General features: G+C 45.1%; 3 protein-coding genes across 7 annotated transcripts in view; 2 read left to right on the plus strand and 1 right to left on the minus strand.

The window, feature by feature from the left end:
* LOC120947312 (uncharacterized) overlaps positions 1–18975 on the minus strand; it is a 139008-nt gene that overhangs the window by 67458 nt on the left and 52575 nt on the right. For 4 of the 5 annotated variants that reach the window (XM_040362528.2, XM_040362527.2, XM_040362526.2 and 1 more), the window contains exon 3: positions 12020–12136. The exons of the other annotated variant lie outside the window; for it this stretch is intronic. In XM_040362528.2, the coding sequence (XP_040218462.2) occupies positions 12020–12136 (117 nt within the window). The remainder of the gene's footprint in view (positions 1–12019; positions 12137–18975) is intronic. 5 annotated transcript variants of the gene reach the window in all.
* On the plus strand, positions 6–2325 carry LOC120947315 (uncharacterized oxidoreductase YoxD-like). Its single transcript, XM_040362533.2, has 6 exons — positions 6–859; positions 1232–1408; positions 1519–1591; positions 1663–1846; positions 1916–2041; positions 2111–2325. The coding sequence occupies exons 1-6, from the start codon at positions 479–481 to the stop codon at positions 2187–2189; spliced, it is 1020 nt and encodes a 339-aa protein (XP_040218467.2). The 5' UTR covers positions 6–478; the 3' UTR covers positions 2190–2325.
* Positions 3710–10669, plus strand: LOC120947316 (uncharacterized). Its single transcript, XM_040362534.2, has 3 exons — positions 3710–4586; positions 4784–4982; positions 8732–10669. The coding sequence occupies exons 1-3, from the start codon at positions 4373–4375 to the stop codon at positions 8919–8921; spliced, it is 603 nt and encodes a 200-aa protein (XP_040218468.1). The 5' UTR covers positions 3710–4372; the 3' UTR covers positions 8922–10669.

Consider the following 18975-nt stretch of genomic DNA (forward strand, 5'->3'; position numbering starts at 1 on the left):
TCACAATCGGAGACCCACAATATTTTCCTTCCTTGTTGTGGTTGCAGCAAGCACTGTTTTGAGAACTTTCCACTTAGTACGTTACTTAATTGCACACACAAAACCATTTTTTCTCGGTCCTTCCAAACCAAAACAACTGCCGGGTGGGCTGGCCCACTGGGGCCCATTAACGGTAAGTTCCAGTGGGTAGGGTTAGGAAAAAAGGGTTTCGCTAACGCACTGCGAGTCATTTGCAGCTGCAACTGCAGTTTGCGCGCCACAATTCGCGATCAGTTACGCTTCGGTGTTTGCCCGGAGTGGTTCAAACGGAGTAGCAAAATCAAACAGCACCGTCACGATACTTACCCTGCACAGTTATACACACACACAGAAACATACACACACGAGTGCTATCGCGATAGAGACAGAAGCTAGCAGCGAGTGCAGTGTGTGCAGTTTTGTGCAGGGCAACGTTTCAGGGCAGGCGCAAGGCAACACAATGCAAAGTTTACATAACATCGGCCAAACGCCGTACCAGAAGGCGCTAAGTGGGAAGCCCACATCCTCCAGGGCAGGGGCAAGTCTGGTCGAGACGCTCCGCTTTGTCGCTTCGGTTGTGCTGGATGTGGTGACATTTTTTGTCCTGCTAGTACCGCTCGTAGTGCAGTTCTTTGCCGGGCTGACGCGCAAAGCAACGAAGAAGAACATATCCGGCTGGACGGCGCTCGTTACTGGCGGTGCGAACGGACTCGGCCGGGACATCTGTCTGCAGCTCGCCCAGACTGGTTGTCATATTGCCGTGGTCGACCTGGACGATGTCAATGGTGCACAAACTGTTGCCGACGTTAGGAAGCTGGGCGTGAAGGCACAATTCTTTAAGGTAAGCAGTGATGAAAAACGGCAGCCGGCCTCCGGACGCTTTGTCAAGCCCAGCACACAAAGGGGTGTGTTGTGTGTTTGTTTTGGTGTTTGTTTTGTCTGCGCTTTTTTTCGCTTGCTGCACACCTTTCCGGGGGCTCACTATTACCTAACATCGCCCTGCCGCGTTCAAACTAGCTCGGTGGTATTGAGCAAGCGCCAGTGCACCAGTGATGGTGCACATAACCGGCGTAATCAACTGCAACTAGTTTTGCCCGGCTTATTCCACACGGTGCACTCGGTGTGTCGTTGCAATGCCCTGCCATTCACCTAACATACAGCGGGGACCAATGCGGGACTAATGGGGCACGTTTTCCCGTTTCCTTATCGGCAGGCCGATGTTTCCTCGTTCGAGGCGGTAAGCAACCTGAAAAGGGAGGTGTCGTCCAAGCTGGGCCCGGTCGATATTCTGGTGAACAATGCCGGTGTCCTGCCATTGATGTCCTTGCGCGAGGGCACACCGGACGATCTGAAGAAGGTGATTGAAATCAACCTGCTGTCCCATCTCTGGGTAGGTACACGGTGTGGACGAGTATTTTGATTACGAACTGTACACAAATTAATTGTCCTCATTGCGGCTCGCTCTATGTTCCGTGCCGCTCGCCCAATGTGCACCGCCAGACGCTACGTGTCTTCACGGATGATATGATCCAGCGAAAGCGAGGTCACATTGTGGCCATCGCATCAATAGCCTGTAAGTACTATAAGCCGCGCTGTTCTTGGCATCGGTTGGAGAGTTAACCGCTTGCGCTACTCATCCCACAGCGTACCTGCCAATCGAGCGCATTATTACATACGCCGCCTCCAAGTACGGCGTCCGTGGCCTGATGGGTTCGTTTGCCAGCGAGCTACACAACGAGGGCGTTGACGATATCGTTAAAACCACAACCGTCTACCCGTGCTTCATCAAAACACGCCTCGAGCTTATGGATGCACTGAAGAAGATGGGGTAAGAATAGCACACTGATAGTTTTTTTTGTTCATTGTCTAAACAATCGTTTTTGTTCCATATTTGTAGCATAAAAAATCGGGTTCCCATCATGCGTAGTGAAACGGTGGCTCGAGCAGTTGTTGGTGGAATACTTTACAACAAGGCGCACGTCTACATACCGAAAGTTGTTGGACCTTTCGTTGGGATTTATGAGTAAGTTAGGGGATGTGCGTAGATGAAATCAATATGTATTAACTATTTTATTCACATTGTATCTTCCAGAAATCTTCCTTTCAAAGTAGCACATTTGGCCAAAAGATGTTTGCTCAGGACCAGCATTCCCAATGTCATGGAGCGATAGTTTTGCAGCTAACATTAAGCTGCACATTGTATATTCAAGCCATCTGCCATCCTGTACCTTATGTATCTATTAATTTTTCGCAATGCAAATGTCGTTAAAAAGAAAACTGAATAAATTAAATCTTTACCTTTCTTTACGATACTGTTTAGCCTATCTTTGTTACAGAAATAATAGTTTTTTTTTGTTACAGCAGAACTAGAAGAATCAATAGAAGCGAATCAAATGAGAATTAAAAAATCGTATTCAATTTTGAACAAATATTCATTACATGAAGCTTATCTTCTTCATAGACAACAATCTCGCTCAAGAACAAGAAGGTATATAAGACGATTCAATTATCTGTCTAACTATGAAGGTAGTAGCCATGTACTGTTATGATCGAATTAATAGTTTCAATTGTTAATTACATACACAACTTTTAACAAATCGATTTTCATAAAGCCTAAAGAATAGCTTATATAAGTAATACGGCAGTCGCTTCTCCTGAATAAGCAGCAGAATAAAATAACTTAAAGAAATTTTCATGTTCTTGTATCAATGCTCATCTAGCTTAAACATATACTTTGAAAACAGCTTTAACTATTTATCGAAAGTTGATGCCCACTATCCATAGTGGTGACGTATGGTTTATTCATCTAAAAAAGCATGAATAATTTACTATACTGGTAAGACGCGAAATAAAGAAAAACTGCAAAATAATAATTATTTCTTAAATAACACAACTATACATTGACTGTTTGTAACATACTTATAAAAGTGTTTTTCTAGCTTTTTTTAAATGATCAGATTTTTTTAAATTATTGCGTTTGTTTAAAATACTGTTTATTTAATTAACAGTTTTAACATACAAATTCACTCAAATTATTGATTTTAAATGATTATGCTCTTTTATCTTCTTCTTTGGCTCAACAACCGTTGCCGGTCAAGGCATGTCTGTACTTGTGGGCTTGGCTTTCACTGACTAATTGATTTTCCCCTGTAGCAGGATAGTCAGTCCTACGTATGGCGGCACGGTCTATTTGGGGATTGAACCCATGACGGGCATGTTATTAAGTCGTACGAGTTGACGACTATACTACGAGACCGGCCTTATGCTCTTTTATAGAGCAAATAAAAATCCGTTGACTCATTTCATATCATAATGCAATAGAAAGAGACAAATGACCAGTTTTTAAAACTGTATTCTTCTCACGATGCACAATATGAGCACGATGAGTGAATAAAGTTGACGATCATTGTTGGAGCGTTTCTCACCATGAAGCATTATTTGTGGTTGCACATAGGTGAAAAATGAGAGTGAGTGCTGCTGTAAAAGCACACGAAAGAACTCGCGACCCAAGTACAATGGTGAGCACGGTGGCAAGTAAACAGCATCAAAACTCGTTTTGCTGTATAACATCATTTATTTGTGGTCAATATTCTTCAATTATTCAAAAAAATAATGCAAATTTTTATTCGTTGATGAGAAACAAGCAGTTCACAATCACTAAAGTAGTCAAGTTTAAAAAAAACGCATTGAGTACCTTTTTTAAACACACATTGCTAGATTAGTCGTTTCTTTTTATAAATTATCAATGCTGGAACTTTTCAAAATTGAACACGATAGTGTGCAGACCTCCAATGCTCCCACCTCTCACGCTCACCACAGCAAACGACAGCCGGAGGTAAGCTACGATCAGGTTCGCGCCCAGGTGTGCACTTTTGCTTTCTGAGTGTACCCGCGATCGGTCACAGCGTTCGTACAGCGTCCGTGCCGATTCACTACCCATAAACACACCGATCGTGCGTGATCAAACCAGCGCAGTGAGTGAAATCGGTGAACAACCAGCGGTTGTGCTGAAGTGAAACAACAACCAGTGTCTGCGAAGCCAAGTTAGCGTTTCTTCATTTAAACAGTATCCACCGTTTCTGCAGAGAGCTTATGGATCACATTGTGTTTTGAATGCGTGCGAAGATCGAGTGGTTTGTGGGGTGGAGTTCAAGGTGCTCGCAAGCGGAGCAGCTGTAATATTAAATATTGCTCAAAACAGAAAAGTGAACGTTGTGACACGATTGCATACATAAACGTGGTGCGCGTAGCGTTACTTGACGGTTGCGATCTGTCAGTAGTGTAAATCGAATGCTGTAACTCGAGGTGGTAACAGATCGTACCAGCGCGCTGTACCAGGGCATTACATCTTACCATGGAGGTGGCGTGGCGTTTCCGTATCATATTTGTGATGGCCTTCGTAGTGATCATATTCGGCGACCTGCTTGGATATGGCGGGGCCCGCAAGGAGCCCAAAGATAAGTCGCTCCTATCCGGCTTTACCGAGGTCGAGGCAAACACGGCCAAAATGATTCCCACCGGAAAAGAAACTGCTACCGGTGCTCAAACACGCTCCAGTCCATCAAATGGTAGGTGACCAGAACCTTGGAGCTTGGGTGATAAATAAATAGCTTCGATAGTATAAAAGGCGTACAATGCATAAAACGTGCAGAACCGTCACACTTTATTACCGTCATTAGTGCCCCGCCCTGCCTATGAATGAAATGCGTTTTTTTTATCGATTTGGTGTCGTGCGTGCGCCTTGCTTTTTATATTTGCTTCACAGAAATCAGTAGCAATGTGGACGGTGACTTCGATCAGGACCAAGACACGACCGGCCTCTCGGCGGCAGAACTGGCAGCGCGCAAGGAAAAGCTGAAAGCTTCCCTGCGCGAAGCGTGCCTTCCGAAGCTGCTGTGCGAGATGGCGGCCAAACCCAACTACTCACTGAACGTCCGCGAGCGGGATCTGCTCTCACTGATAAGGTAAGCGCAAGGACCTGTTCGATGCAAGACGGTGCTGCGGGAACTTCCACTCACTGCTGTGCGATCGTGCGTGCGTGCGTGCGTGAGCTTACATCGTTTGTGGGTCTATTGTGGGTCATTGAAATGAAAACCAGTTTTGACTGCTTCTCGGTGTAGCCCGCGAAGCCCCGTTCGGAACTGGAAGTGAAAGGGAAGTTGCGCATGCGTACGCAGTACCCCGCGCGATCGCTTACACGCCACAGCAACTGCATCGGAACGGTTCAATAACATTAGAGCCTGTCGAGGGTGCTGCAATCGCGAAGCCGGTAGGGACCGATTTCCCCTGTTTGCTGCTTTGTTTATTGCGATGGAAATTGGTTTATTCCACTGTAGATTGGCTTCGGTGACGAAATTGCTCTAGTTTACGAGTGCATCTCACCTGGACGATGCAATCGCCAAGCTTCTCATTACAATGATGTTATCGTGGCAAGAACGGGAACGATTTCGTCGTCGTGTTGCCGTGTGCTGGAACATTCGAATGCGGAAGCATCGCACTGACGCAATGAAACACACAAAAGCCCAAATTAATGGTCACACATCTAGAAGCGTCTTACAGTCCGCTCCACGCCTACCAATTCCTGTCGAGAGAGGAAAGTGTTACGAAGAACGCCCTTACTTCTGGAAGTTTGCTCATCGGAGTTCACTTGTAGGTCTCGATCACTTGTGGCACGTGTGCGAATGAATCGATGGCTTTATGAGCGTGGAAGCAGACGATGACGCAGCGATCCTTGGTCGAACCACAACATATGAAATTGTTGTGCCTTCGCAGACGGCTCCGGATCCGGAGGCTTGATGCATTACGAACGCTACGTGCGCGATAAAAAAAAACAATCTCTTCCCTCCTCTCCCTCCATTTTTAGCTCATTGGAGCAGAGCACATCCAGCATCTGGTTGTAACATTTTATTTCCCTCGGCTGCTCAATGAAGCTTGAACACACTGTATTACATCACTGTCAACCAACCAGTTTTCTCGAAAGGAGCAAAAATAACACAAAAGAGTGTGGAAAAAAATCCGAAATACTGGATGGTAAATGTAACCACAGGGCCCTTACATGGGCACTGGTTAAAGGTCAATAGTTTCGCCAATCCACGCGATTTCCATCAATTTTGGGTACCATGCGAATGATGGCCAACAAGCATCATTTTTGTACTTTTGTTTCTGTTTCTTTAACCTTGAGCGTGGTGAAAGTGACGTAATTCGCTCTGCATGTTGCTCGAAACGTAATCAATATAGGTCAAGGCCAACAACTAGAAAATAAACAATCTGACGGTTGTGCTTTAAAATGTTATTTTACAAACAGGCGCAAATTCGGAGGGTTCGTGTCTTAAGATCACTCAAGTCTAAATGTTTGTAAGTTAGTGCCGCACTAAACGAAATTAGGTGTAATCACTTCATCCGTCGGAATATGCCCACGAGACACTAAAACGCCATTCGCATGCAACCAGAACTCGTGCATTAGTATATGTGTGGATTTAGACTCGAATCGATCGAGGTCAGCCACTTCAGGCCAACGCCGATGGTAACGTCAACCAAGTGTGTTGGTCGCTGCTGTTGTTGTTGTTTTGTTGCCCTCTCTTTCTCTTCCACCGTTTTCCCACCCTGCCGCACCCTGCAGTAGGGGGTTTGTTATGAATTTCGAACAACGACGACCATCCCGCTCTTGCGAACGAACTCGATGTACCGTGATCGTAGCCATTTCGGTAGCGTCCACGCTACGCTGGGCCACACTTTACATCGGTCGCTCACTCGCAACCACTCACTTGTGTCGGGGCGTTGTTGGTGTTGGCCACCGCGAACTCTACCGCCGGATAATTGAGCGGTTTGTACGCAAAACGCTGTGCCGCGAAAATAAAGCCACCCGTTTGGTGGCGGCCATGGGTCACTCTCTTCAAAACGCGCTCGGAATGACAATCGGAACGGCTTTTTTCGGACGATCGACGCTGGTGGTGGTCTCGCCCTCCCTTTCTGTCCCTTGCGTTGGGTTCCGTGAGGCAATGTAATGTGCGTATTTGCAACGGTTGAGTAACACACGGTCAAACTTTCGTTCGCTTTACACACGCGGTTTCTTTTCCGCACCGTTGGTTAAGGCGTGTTGCGTCGTTTGCTTGCAGTTTTTTTTTGTTTTCTTAATCAAATGCACTTTGACGCATTTATATTGTTTTTAAATGTCGTTTGTTTTTAGGAAACAGCAACATTGAACTGTCGCTAAAACAAATCATAAACTACCTTGGATAGTCACCTGCTGCTAGCATATAGTCCATAATTGTCAACCGTCAAAACAACACAAAACCCTTAAAACAAACATGGAATTGGCAAAGTGAAGCACTGATTTTGGCATGATTGCAACCGCACACGGTAGCAAAAGCGCACTGCTTGATGTCTCAACAGCTTCCTCACCTTGTTCTGCTGCCCGTTTGCAATCAATCGTCGCGAACCTTGTTCACCTTCGATGTTGTAGCCACGCAAAATGTGAGCCAATAAAATGTCATGAGCGTCGTGCATGGCGTTTGCTGAATTTCGATAAGGCGTTAGACGTACGAACCAAGCGCAATGCAATTCTGCCGTCGGGTCGGGTTGGGTTGAAACGTTTGGGGTGGTTTTAGTTTTCTATAACTCGATAGGTGCCGTTCTGAAATTTCCATACAGGGTCGGACGAAGGGTCAACACAACGCAGTGTTATTGCTGCACCTCCTTATTCGAGAACCGTTTGTGGCACGGTATCTCGTAATGGAATTGTTAGCCAATGGTGGAGTGGCTTATAAATAAGTTTTTTTTCTCTCTCAATTACTGGAAGAGGCTTTCGCTTCCGATTTCCTCGGTGCGCGTTTGAGAAGATAGGTTTAAACTTCCTGCCATGAATTAGCAATTGCCGAGGGACAGATTCAATTTTAATGTCGTCTGTGACAAGCAAGGATAAAAGTTTCATAGTTTACAGCTTGTGTTAAGCGTACACGAGATGGAAGAGGAATAATAAATAATTCAAAACAGACCATGATAGAACAGTTCAGTTTCTGTTGTTAAATTTAAATATTTCACTTCCTTGTTTAGTACTGTCTTTTGCAAATTATTTGAAGTAAACAAAACGTATAATACCATCCACGGCAATAACAATCTATTGCAGGTATAGCGAGCCCCTTTAAAAACCGAAATTACACAATTTACCATAACGCCCTCCAGATCTGGCCGCGAAACAAATGAACGAATTTCAACCAACGCCGATCATCGCTTTTTCTCGCCCCGCGCAACGTGCCACCGAATAGCGCAACGTGCTCCGGCACATTACATAACAATCCGGTTCCGTGCCGTTTTCGGTTCCACGCGGTGAGAAATCATCTGTTGGCGGGGTGCCCCACAGCACAGCCCAAAACTTTGTGCCACTTTGGCGCACGTGCTCTCTCCCATATGCTTCGTCTTGGTTGCGTGTTGAGCGTTTTCTCGATTCGCCCGGGCTGGGCGCAGATTGTAATCTTCCTACCGCCTGCGGGACAGTTCAGCATCGACAACTGACTGCGCACCCCGATAAACCGCCCCCGACATAGCTTGTGTACCGCGTATCAGCGATCTGCGAAAACTAAAACTCGATCGACGATTAACGACACATTTAATAATATGGACGTTGTACAGTGTGTACTACACGTTTGTACTACGTTTGACGGCAGCTACTGACAGGCTTTCCTAAACTTTTATTTTTCCCTCCCCTTTCTGGCAGGTCTACCACCTTATCGCTGACGATGGCTGTAAGTCCGACGAAATGGCACTTTGCGGCACACATGGGCCAGCTGCTCAGGGACGCTGGTGATGCGCTCGTGACGCCGATCGGATGCTCCCATCTGTGGCCGAGCTGTCCGTACAGCTCGAAAAAGCTGCTCAAGCTAACCAACGTGGTGCACCTGAAGTAGGAATGCGTAAGCAACGGAACCACCACCATTCGCAAGTGAAACAAGTCAAGTCGAGCCGGGCGCCTATGCGAGCGCTGTGTGTGTGTTATGTTGCATTGCGTACGCACACTACCAGTGCGAGTGTATGAGAAATTGCGCTAATGCTTGCGTCTCGAGCAGCGTAACACACCCAAAAGCTGTAAATTCGACCAGCGACTACAAGCATAGGATTTACGGGCGAAAAAAACCTTCAACAATCGTTTGGACTGTTTTAGTTAACATTCCAAAAAACCCGACGCCTAAAGCACGCGCTTCCGCCCCGTCCCGTTCAACAATCAGCATACAGCAGGCCGCATGCTTTCTTTCGCCAAACGAACCAGAAAACTACGGAACGGATCGATTTACTCCCGGTGCAATGTGTAACGATGCGTTCGAGAGTCAATTGTTAACGCCCGAGGAAGTCATGTTGCTGGCATTTTTTTTAATGTAACATTTTTCCCCCTCTCGAAAAACAAGCGCATGCAAACAAACAAAGCATTGTGGAAGTTCTGCTCAGCAATTTGCAGGAAGTAGTAGGAAAGCGGTATGGCAGACAGCAAAGGCATTAAATACAAAAAAACCCGTTGCCCGTTGACCTTACACGGTTGATTAGGTTTAGTAGCTGATGCTCTCGGTTATTACCCACCGCGTGTTGTTCCACCCCACACCCCACTGCAGCCAATTCCATCGTCGCTTCTTACCCTTTAGCGCCGACGCCAATTGGACTTGTAGTGTAAAAAGCAACCGCCAAGCTGCTAACAAAATATGGTACCGATTTTTCACGGCTAATGCGCTACATGCCGGCTGCCGTCACAGTCATCTTAAGCCATCAATGGTTTTCAGCGATTCTGCTTCCGCGCTGGCAAAGCGTGTGGCTCGATTGTGGCAAGTTTCAACGCGCTTAACGACCGCGTACGTGCGAATGATTCGATTACGAAGCGCCCACTGCGAAGGCTAATTTGTGCATTTTTATGCGTGCGGAAATGCGTACGGAAGGGGGTGATTGTTCACGTGTGTGTGTGCTTGTGCATGTACATACAGATATACAGATGTTACATCGTGTGCGCGTAACATCTACGCGGAACCACAGTTAAACAATTCGGTGAACCGTTAAATGTGATCGATAAAAGGTTGTCAAGTGTGAAATAATGGCAACACTGTAATAAATCTCGCTAGCGTAGGTAGGTAGGATATGAATAAATTATCTTCCACCGGGTCAGACGTAAAGGGACGAGTCGGTACGATCAGGAGCCGTGGAGAAGAGAGAGAGAGAGAAAAAAAGTGAAACTGAAGAGAAAACAATAATTAAGTGCACTTACCGGTAGCGTAAAAAATAGGGAATCGAAATGCTTTTAGGAAACATGCCAGTCGGTGGCAATGAACTGTTGTAAATAAATAACTTCTACAATGTTGATCTAGTGTATAATGTAAAGCAGGACGGTACAATGCGTGATAGAATGTAGCGAAATTGCGTCATAGATTTTCTACGACAACCAACGCCGCCGTATTATCCCCGTCTGTTTAGCCCATCGCTTCACCTAGAAATTCATTCTAGTGAGCAAATTTAGCTTCTAGAAAGTGACAAAGCGGACCGTTTTATGATTGTGCACACAATGTTTAGAGCTCGATAAGACCACGGAGGGAAAAGTGATTTGCTTTGTTTTAAGTTGTGAATAAAATTGCAAGCCACCCAAACGGTGTAAACGCTGGCTTGGGCAGGAGAAATTTTACCCGAGAGCTCACTCGAGTGCCATACGCGTCGTATCGTCTGAGAGTGAAATACAGTAACGTACATTTAAATTCTAAAAGTTTCTGGCGTTCTAATTCACTGTCCCTCCTTCGCTGCACTTTACACTGTTCTCGGTCCGCTGACCATTTTGCTCTGCACACTTCTGGCCACGCCGGACCAGATATCCATTCCCCGGACACACCGCGACAAGCACGCAAAGCGCAAAACTTTTCACCTCGAAACAGCGAACCCGGCATCCTGGCCGGGTGAAGATTTATTGCATTCAACAGCTTTCAGCCGTGGCGTGCATGTGTGCGCTATCTGCCGGCCCATTGCTCTCATTTTCCCTGATTCGACGAAAGTTTTTCTTCCCGAAAGGTTTGAGGGGGGATTTGGTGCTGCCTCCCAAATGGTAACGCTTGTTTTCGCCGCCACCGAGTCGACAACGGGTCTCGGCTATCAGCAGACAGTGGTCCGGAAAACGCGAATAAAATCTTGCACCATTAAAGCATCCGGGAGGGGCAGGGGTAGACTACGTATCCCCTTCGCCACACGCTATGGACACACACACACACACACACTTGCACATACACGATCCTTTAGGTAAGCATGATTTACATGCGATCCAGCCAGCATTCTCTCGGTTCGATTCGGTTTGCCCACCTCGACAAATGACAAATCGGACCCCTACCCCTAAAGCGCATCGTGCCACTGATAACCCAGAATAGCGTTGGGTGGTTTTTCTTTTGGCTTTTCCTTTGGTTTTTTTGCTAGGTGTCCTACCTGTCCACGGTCAGGGCTCGTTCTTTACACCCGAAATCTCACCATATCTATCCGATTGTTGCAAATCGTTGCCCTAATTCTTGTTGTTCGCTTCGTTCCGTACGAACGCAGGGGAAGCATTTGAGTCAGTCCAAGCTGACGTGCAAGCAAACGAGTACGGTTCTCGTGCGAAATGTTTACCATCCGTCTTGTTTTAATCCGGCGGTGCTACACTTTATCTGCTCACGCTGGCTGGATTACAAGCGATTTAAAGTTCCCGTTCGCTTCGAAGTGCTGGGCCACTTTGGAGCTGTTACGGCGTACCGAGAAAAGGAGCAGCTTTCGTTTCGCCCCAAACACTAGCCTTAGTTGCGTTTACAAAATATACATCAAAACCCCGTACCCAATGCTGTCAGACGTCACAAACAAAAGTATTCCGCGGGTGAATATTTCCCTAATTTTTCCCCCGAGTGGCAGTTTCACACCCACACAGCAAGAAATAAAACCTATTGTGGAGAAGGTGTCGAGACGTGCGTGAAAGTAGAGTGTTGTGATTGGTGGAACGGTTGGCGTGTGGATGGCGACTTACCTTGGCAACTATAGCCATTTTTGTTCAGCTCGAATCCCTCCGAGCAGTCGCACTCGTACATGCCATCGTGCAGCTCGTAGCACAATTGCTCACAAGGACTCCCGTGGCCACAACGTCCTGAAAACATAATAAAATGCACGGGATGATTACGTATGAGCGATGAGAAATAAATCGGTAACGAAGGGAAAACAGGTGGCAAAGGGAGGGCGGACACGAGGTGCGTGCACCCATCAAACCGCAGTGTGCATGCTGGGAAGGACGAAATCAATATTCGAAATGGCATACAACTGTGAACGGAACGCGCGAAACAAGGAGATAAACGGTGAAACGAAAATGCAAACAGTATGCAAATGAAAATAAAAGTTTCTCTTTTAGCAGAACCACATTTTGATGCCATTTTTATGATAAGAATAAACTAGGATAAACGACGTAACGGAAAATATGTGATGAGGATGACACTGCAAGTGACCAAATGCATACAAACTTAAACATATTGCTAAAGATGTTTCAATTGCTTGCCATGATCTTCGCTCAAAATTCACTGATCAATTTCACGCAATAGTGTCGTAGAAGCATTTAAGTGAATAGTTTTGTTTTAAGTTTCTCTTCATCTGTATTTCCAGCGGTTCCACTAGATTCAAATTGACCAAACTTCCACTCAAAGTGTGCTACATCAAGTGTTATTGAATGCAATGCAAAATGAAAATCAAAAATTTGCTCAAAATTTGAAAATCAACGATAGTCCGACAAAACGTATCATTATTGCATACATTTAGGCGTTTTCTTTTGAGACACCATTCCGACATTTCAAATACGATCGGAATTTGCAGTCTACGTAACCATCGGAATTTGAAGTTTAGTTAATGATCCAAGAACTGGATTTTGCTCTTTGTTCTGTGTATGTCATTCATGTTCGATGTCGTGTTTGATTGGTGCCAGAGCGCTGTTACTAATACTGTTTATAGAGAAACAATTCGTATGGGGTTCCTGATTCTGAAGGTTTACTTTATAACAACGGTTGGCAAAGCCCGGCCCGCGGGTCAAAAGCCGGCCCGCCGCAACATTAAATCTGGCCCGCGAAAAGATTTGTCTGATTTTGAAGTTCTTACCTTTGTATACAAATTCATATACAAATTACTGAACATCTTTGAACATGACATTTCATACCATTGAACTCTTCCAAATTGGATTATAGTAACATGGATTGGCTAACATTGTAACTCTAGTATTGCTTCTACATGACAACGATCATCTCCATTTGAACATAGAAACCAATATTAAAAAAAACCCTGAATGATGTTTTTACCAGTGCGACGATTACAAGCTGTTGCGTTTGAAGAGTACAACAATTATCAAAAAGGTTTTCTTTAAAAAAGGAATCAATTATCAATTTGTCTGACATGGCATTACTTGTTCGTAAAGCATCATAATAGCTACTGAATGAACGATTGTCTCAATAATTTTTCAATCGCTAAGGTTTTTGTATCATCTCCAATAATAGACATCTGCGTCGCCTATTTGCCCTTATATTGTCGGAGGGAATGTCCCAGAATCCTCCTTTATAGTAGGACGCAAACGTGAACCGATTTTGTGAAGACTTTTACCGGTAAAATCAGGCCCGGTGCACCGTACACACTCCGAGCTGCAAGCTGTCAAGCACCTCAAAATTCTGCAACTAATTGATCAACACCTGCACAAAATGGCGCCGCAGAAGACGCTGACAATGTTTCCGAGTATGCGGCAGTTATCCGACCAGACCTGCTACAATGCACCTTACCCGTTGCCGTAATATTTTCCCTGGTAGACGCGGAGCACTCTTATGCTATCGATGTGCTGGACAACATATTAGTATACGTGAACCGTTTGAACAACGAATAACAAATTACAGAGTTACGATACATGCGGCCCGCGGGCCGTACTTTGGAGAACCCTGCGCTAGAAGCTCGCGCCCTCGATCGCGCCCTGCAGGACGTTATGGGAAATAGCCGAACGTTTGGTGATAAGGTAATGCTGGTATGTGGCGACTTTCGACAGATACTGTCAATCGTTCCGTGTGGTACCAACGTCCAGGTGCTGCAGCAGTGCATCCGGCGGAGCATGCTGGGGGGTAAATTTAGGGTATTGCGTTTGCGGAAAAACATGCGTGGGCTGATAGCCCAGACTGTTGAAGATGTTAAAGAGCGGAGAGAGTTCGCAAAATTTCTGCTCCGTATCGGCGTGAATCATACGACGTACGGCATACGACATTCCCGGGATTCGATAAGGTGTATGCCAAGATACCACGGGACTTGATGAATTTATATCATTGAATGCAATTCTTATAACATTGATAATACATATACGTCCCAATAAACGTTGTGTAACCCTTTAACCGGGCCATTTTAACTAGTCACAAATAAAAATAAACAAAAAAAATGCATTCTCCTGACCTGCGGCTTTCGATCAATTAATAAGTTTGACCTTTTAAGTCAAAAGTTTGCCAACCGCACTATTTTAAAAATGGCGGTTCCGTGGTACATTCGTTAACTCGCGCGACTTAACAAAAAGCCTGCCATGGCCTCAATTCTAGAATGGACCGTCCTTCGATAGTAATAACTAACTAGCTAGCTGAGTGGTGCTGAATAAGTCTCGAAAGCCAGTAGGAATACATGTCCCCGTAGGATGTTACGTCAAATAGAAGCAGAAAAATTTAAAAATTTGAATTATAATGCCTATTAACTGGCGAATAAGTTTACTATGATGTCTCTGAAAAAGATTATTTTTTTCGGTTTAACGATTATACATATTTGTATATGTTTGGTACACATCCATGAGCACCCTTAAACGAATATATATCCACTGTGTATAAGTATTTATGCTATATTCAAAGAGACAAAAAATATTTTTCCTACGATCACAATTGTACGTGTTCCCTGTTTCTGCAATATATAACACATCTAACAATAATTTGCTTGTTAATGACACAGCCATATGCACGAGAACGAAAGGGAAAAAATCAATTCGGGAAATATGTCATTTTCTCGTTTTATCACCGCAATTTACTCGCTCATCACACTTACAATTTTGCAACTTTTCCGCTTTTCTGCACAAGCTTGCAAACGTGTCGTAGCTGTGGTTTCAAGAAATCAAAAAAGAAATTGGAACAAAAAAACAGCCATACATCTATCTACTAGCCAATATTCAGAACGTAGCACCATCCAACCTACGCTCGGGTAGTTCCTTTTTTTGCGAACAGGAAAAGGCCGGAAACATCGTGGAAAGGCACTTGTCACCAGCATCCTCTTGGGCAGTTCCGCTGCCACTTGGCACCGCACCGAAGGTGCAAAGACAATGAAAAGCAGCCGGGAAACGCCATTAGTTTCATATTACTTCCTCGGTGTCAGTGGTTGAGTTATAAAATTTAATCAAAAACTTGTTGATATGCAATTAGCTGTCTTCGTTCGTGTGCACGAATGACAGCAAAAGCATATTTCGGAAAAGTCGAACGACTTTCCCCACCGCACTGAGGGAAGCTTTCTGGTCGTTACAGTTTCCGTTGCATTGTGCCGGGCGAGCACATAATGCCGAGAAGACTCGTCGTCGGCAATTATGATGCAAGCTCGACAGTGTCGGCGACTGATAGTCGACGAGTAAACTTAAGGAGCTAGCGGACCGTATGCACGACGTTTGGGCAAGTTCTATCTTTCTATGGTAGAATGTTAAGCCTTTTTGTTTGTCATATCCAGTTCTACTCTGTTTCGTTGAAGTTACTCAGAGTAGCTGATGGAATGACAATAAAGACGACTATTTTTAAATATCAGTGAATTGACTAAAAAACAAACAAAAAATCAACAGTGTTCATTACTCCGTTTTAAGTCAAAACTCAAAAAGTCACGTCGAACAAACCATCTCAATTCGTCTACAAACACCTTAATATGCCTCGCCGAAGAAAAGCAACATTTGTCATGCTGCCAATGCGAACAGTTGCTGGATAGCCAAAGGACAACGAAAAGATTAATGCTTCTTCGTAAAACGTCGAATATTGGAAGCGTTGACAAATCGACGACCTTAATTTCGGTAGATTGTATGTGCAGGGGGATGTATGTGTGCGGGTGTGCTTACGGCGAAGAAAAACACAGTTGTAGGGAAAAATGCTTAGAGCGTTTTTGTGTGCTCTATTCCGGTAGAATACAAATTGATATTTTGACGCAAACGGTGCAGTGATGTGTTTGTCATTATTTGACGATTATTTGACGCAAAGGTATTTATAATCAATCACGCCGTTTTCGTCTCATTCGTTAATGGCTTCTCTTTTTTACCGACCGTACGGGATTCAAATGACCAAATGATTTTAATTTAAACGAAGAATCTTTCCGATGCTCACACAAGTTTGAGGTTTTGCTTTCTGCTTATTAGACACCTCTGTTTATATCGGAGATTAAAAAAAATCCTTGAGCACTCTTTCAGAATCAGTATAAAGACAGAGACAAAAAGTCCAATAAAGACAACACAAAAAAGCCCTACCGAACCGTAAATTCCCTGTCCCATTGGTGAGTTTTAACATGCGTGTGTAGCAGACTTTCTCAAAACGTGTCCTTTTTTTCTGCTAGCATTTTGTTCCCCCATTTGCCAATGTTTAAGATATTAGGCAAACATTCTCTTCGCCCTTTAACCGAACCACCGCGTTTGATTCGTAAACGCTACGAAACTGTTACCTTCGCAAATCGCGAACACAGCTCAAATCCACCACGGCCCTGCTGCAAAACATAACTCATCCATAATTCATGACACTCCCTTTCATTTTACCTCGGTGGGCTCTTCCCTTATCGCGAGCCACATGTTTGACGAACGGAACCGAGAAAAAGCTAAGCTACGTTATGCTTGTTTTACCCACTGGGTGATTACTATTTCCTGTCCCACTGTGACGCTCTGCAGGACTCTCACGGTCGATGTTTGCCTTTTTTCTTACACATCCTATCCCTCCCCCCCCCAGTACGGTTGGTTCTGTTCAATGTCTTTCAATTCCCCTAACCGGCTGTGCGGTTGTAGTGGGCTTGTGTCGATAGTGATGGAGAGGTTTCCCGGTACAGCGACGACTGTGAGCTAAAGAAAACGAAAACCGTGCACGGGCGAAGTCAAGATGTCATTTTAAAAAAGGTTCAGTAGGGTTTTCGGGGAACTGAAAAGCGTAGAAGGAAGGTAAAGCATCACGAGATCAAATTGGACTAGTAGAGCGAAGCGTGGGAAAGGGATACTGTGCTACATCAACGCACGGTACAAAATGGCAAGATACCATTTTGTGCCCGTTCGCATAGAAATCTCCGGCTCTCTCGTATTGCGCCCGAAACAACTCGTCTCCTTTATGAAGCGAATGAAATCATAGAGACGGGCACATAAATCATCATTCGCAGTGTGTTAGACGACGACTTTTTGTCCACATTTCGCATGAGATGTATGTAAGTGTGTGTGTGTGTGTGTGTGCGTCTCGCTCGGCACGTTTGACTTACGAATGCGGCACCACTCGTAGCTCCGCACACAAAACCCCCGAGACATGCAAGGATACCATGCCCGTAAAGACAAGGTGATGCGAAACCCTTACGTGCTGGTGTGCTTAGCGTGTGCCGTACGACACGACCAAGTCGAAAAGTGAAGAATCCTATTAGTGCTGGATTGTAGTTTTATACAGCTGTAAGGAGTGTTTTCAACCTAGCATCACTAGCAAAAATAAGCTTTTCATCGTGCGAACCGGGCGCTATTCAATGGAAGCAACCAAGCAAGTGACAGTAGCGGCACGGCAGTTTAAAACATACATTCAGAAGGGAAGAAAAACAATCTGAAACTCAACCTACATTCACTCACCAACAGGGTGAAGGACTTGTGGCAAAAAGGAATTCCTAATTGTCCCACGATGATACTAGGTGGGCTTTATGCTGTGCGTTTCCATACAGATGAACAAAAACAACAACGAAGCACGGTGCCAAAGAAAATGAGCTTTCGTTTTCTCGTTTGGTCGGATCATCATCCGAGCGCTATCTGTGTCACTAGCGAATTATCCTTCTATTTATCATGATTTTATCTGCAGTCAACCCTGCCCAACAGTGGCGGAGCAGTGCGTGAGGAAAAAAATAAGAAAGGCACGCTGAAAACGCCCTCCGTTGTTGGAAAAATATGACGCGAAAATGTTCATACAAAGCACATCGTGTTTACAATTTCCATCAAGGACACTGAGCACACACACATACACATACACGTATAAACGCCACGAGAATAAATCGAACTCACTGAATAGAGAATAGGACAGATAGGAACGCACATTCGGAGAAAGTTTTGAACCAATGTTTGGGACCGTTGGGCTGCTGCTGGTGCTGCTTCTGCTGGAGGGTTAGAAAAATATACCCGAGGTATCCCGTGCACCCTAACATGTTTCCTACCAAACGAGCAATCCGCTCGGCACCGTGTCGCTTGCGGAGCCGGATGATCATTATGAATAAATAAATGTTAAGCACCGAAAATTGCATTAAATATTAAGCCTACGCAACGTTCGAGGGCGTTCTGAAAGGCGGCAAACAGCGCACACGCAGGACGCCACAAAACGATACGAGATCGAGGCTTCCGGTCCCAACGCCTCCAGTCGGTTGCGTAGCGCAACGGCGGACCACCCGTCATGCGTGCGCCCGCGAAAGACGTATGAAAGTTTGAAGGCTAGAGGCGGAAAACATGGAAAGCCTGCTGCAAGTACTGCCACCTTTGGCTTTTTTTTTTTGTTGTTGCTGCTGTTCGGTTGGTTTATCGTTCGGCTGGCCCAATTTCTCAAGCACCCACGGTCGGTACGCGCGACCATATTGATGCTGATGATGATGAGGCTGAGGACGAATTAGACGATACAGCACGACTCGCACACAGGCATCCAGTGTTGGGCCGGAAAAAGGTGCACGAAAATCATAAACCAGATTATCATTTGATCGTTTCGACGAGAA

The sequence above is a fragment of the Anopheles coluzzii genome, chromosome 2, assembly GCF_943734685.1.
Source record: "Anopheles coluzzii chromosome 2, AcolN3, whole genome shotgun sequence".
Lineage (NCBI taxonomy): Eukaryota > Metazoa > Arthropoda > Insecta > Diptera > Culicidae > Anopheles > Anopheles coluzzii.

What these genes read in the sequence shown, in the direction of transcription:
- LOC120947315 (XM_040362533.2), top strand. Translation starts at nt 479, where the DNA reads ATGCAAAGTTTACATAACATCGGCCAAACGCCGTACCAGAAGGCGCTA. An exon ending in ACCTGCTGTCCCATCTCTGG is followed by an intron (nt 1,409 to 1,518) that starts GTAGGTACACGG and finishes GTGCACCGCCAG; the next exon opens with ACGCTACGTGTCTTCACGGA. An exon ending in GGCCATCGCATCAATAGCCT is followed by an intron (nt 1,592 to 1,662) that starts GTAAGTACTATA and finishes CTCATCCCACAG; the next exon opens with CGTACCTGCCAATCGAGCGC.
- LOC120947316 (XM_040362534.2), top strand. Translation starts at nt 4,373, where the DNA reads ATGGAGGTGGCGTGGCGTTTCCGTATCATATTTGTGATGGCCTTCGTA. An exon ending in ACGCTCCAGTCCATCAAATG is followed by an intron (nt 4,587 to 4,783) that starts GTAGGTGACCAG and finishes TTTGCTTCACAG; the next exon opens with AAATCAGTAGCAATGTGGAC. An exon ending in GATCTGCTCTCACTGATAAG is followed by an intron (nt 4,983 to 8,731) that starts GTAAGCGCAAGG and finishes CCTTTCTGGCAG; the next exon opens with GTCTACCACCTTATCGCTGA.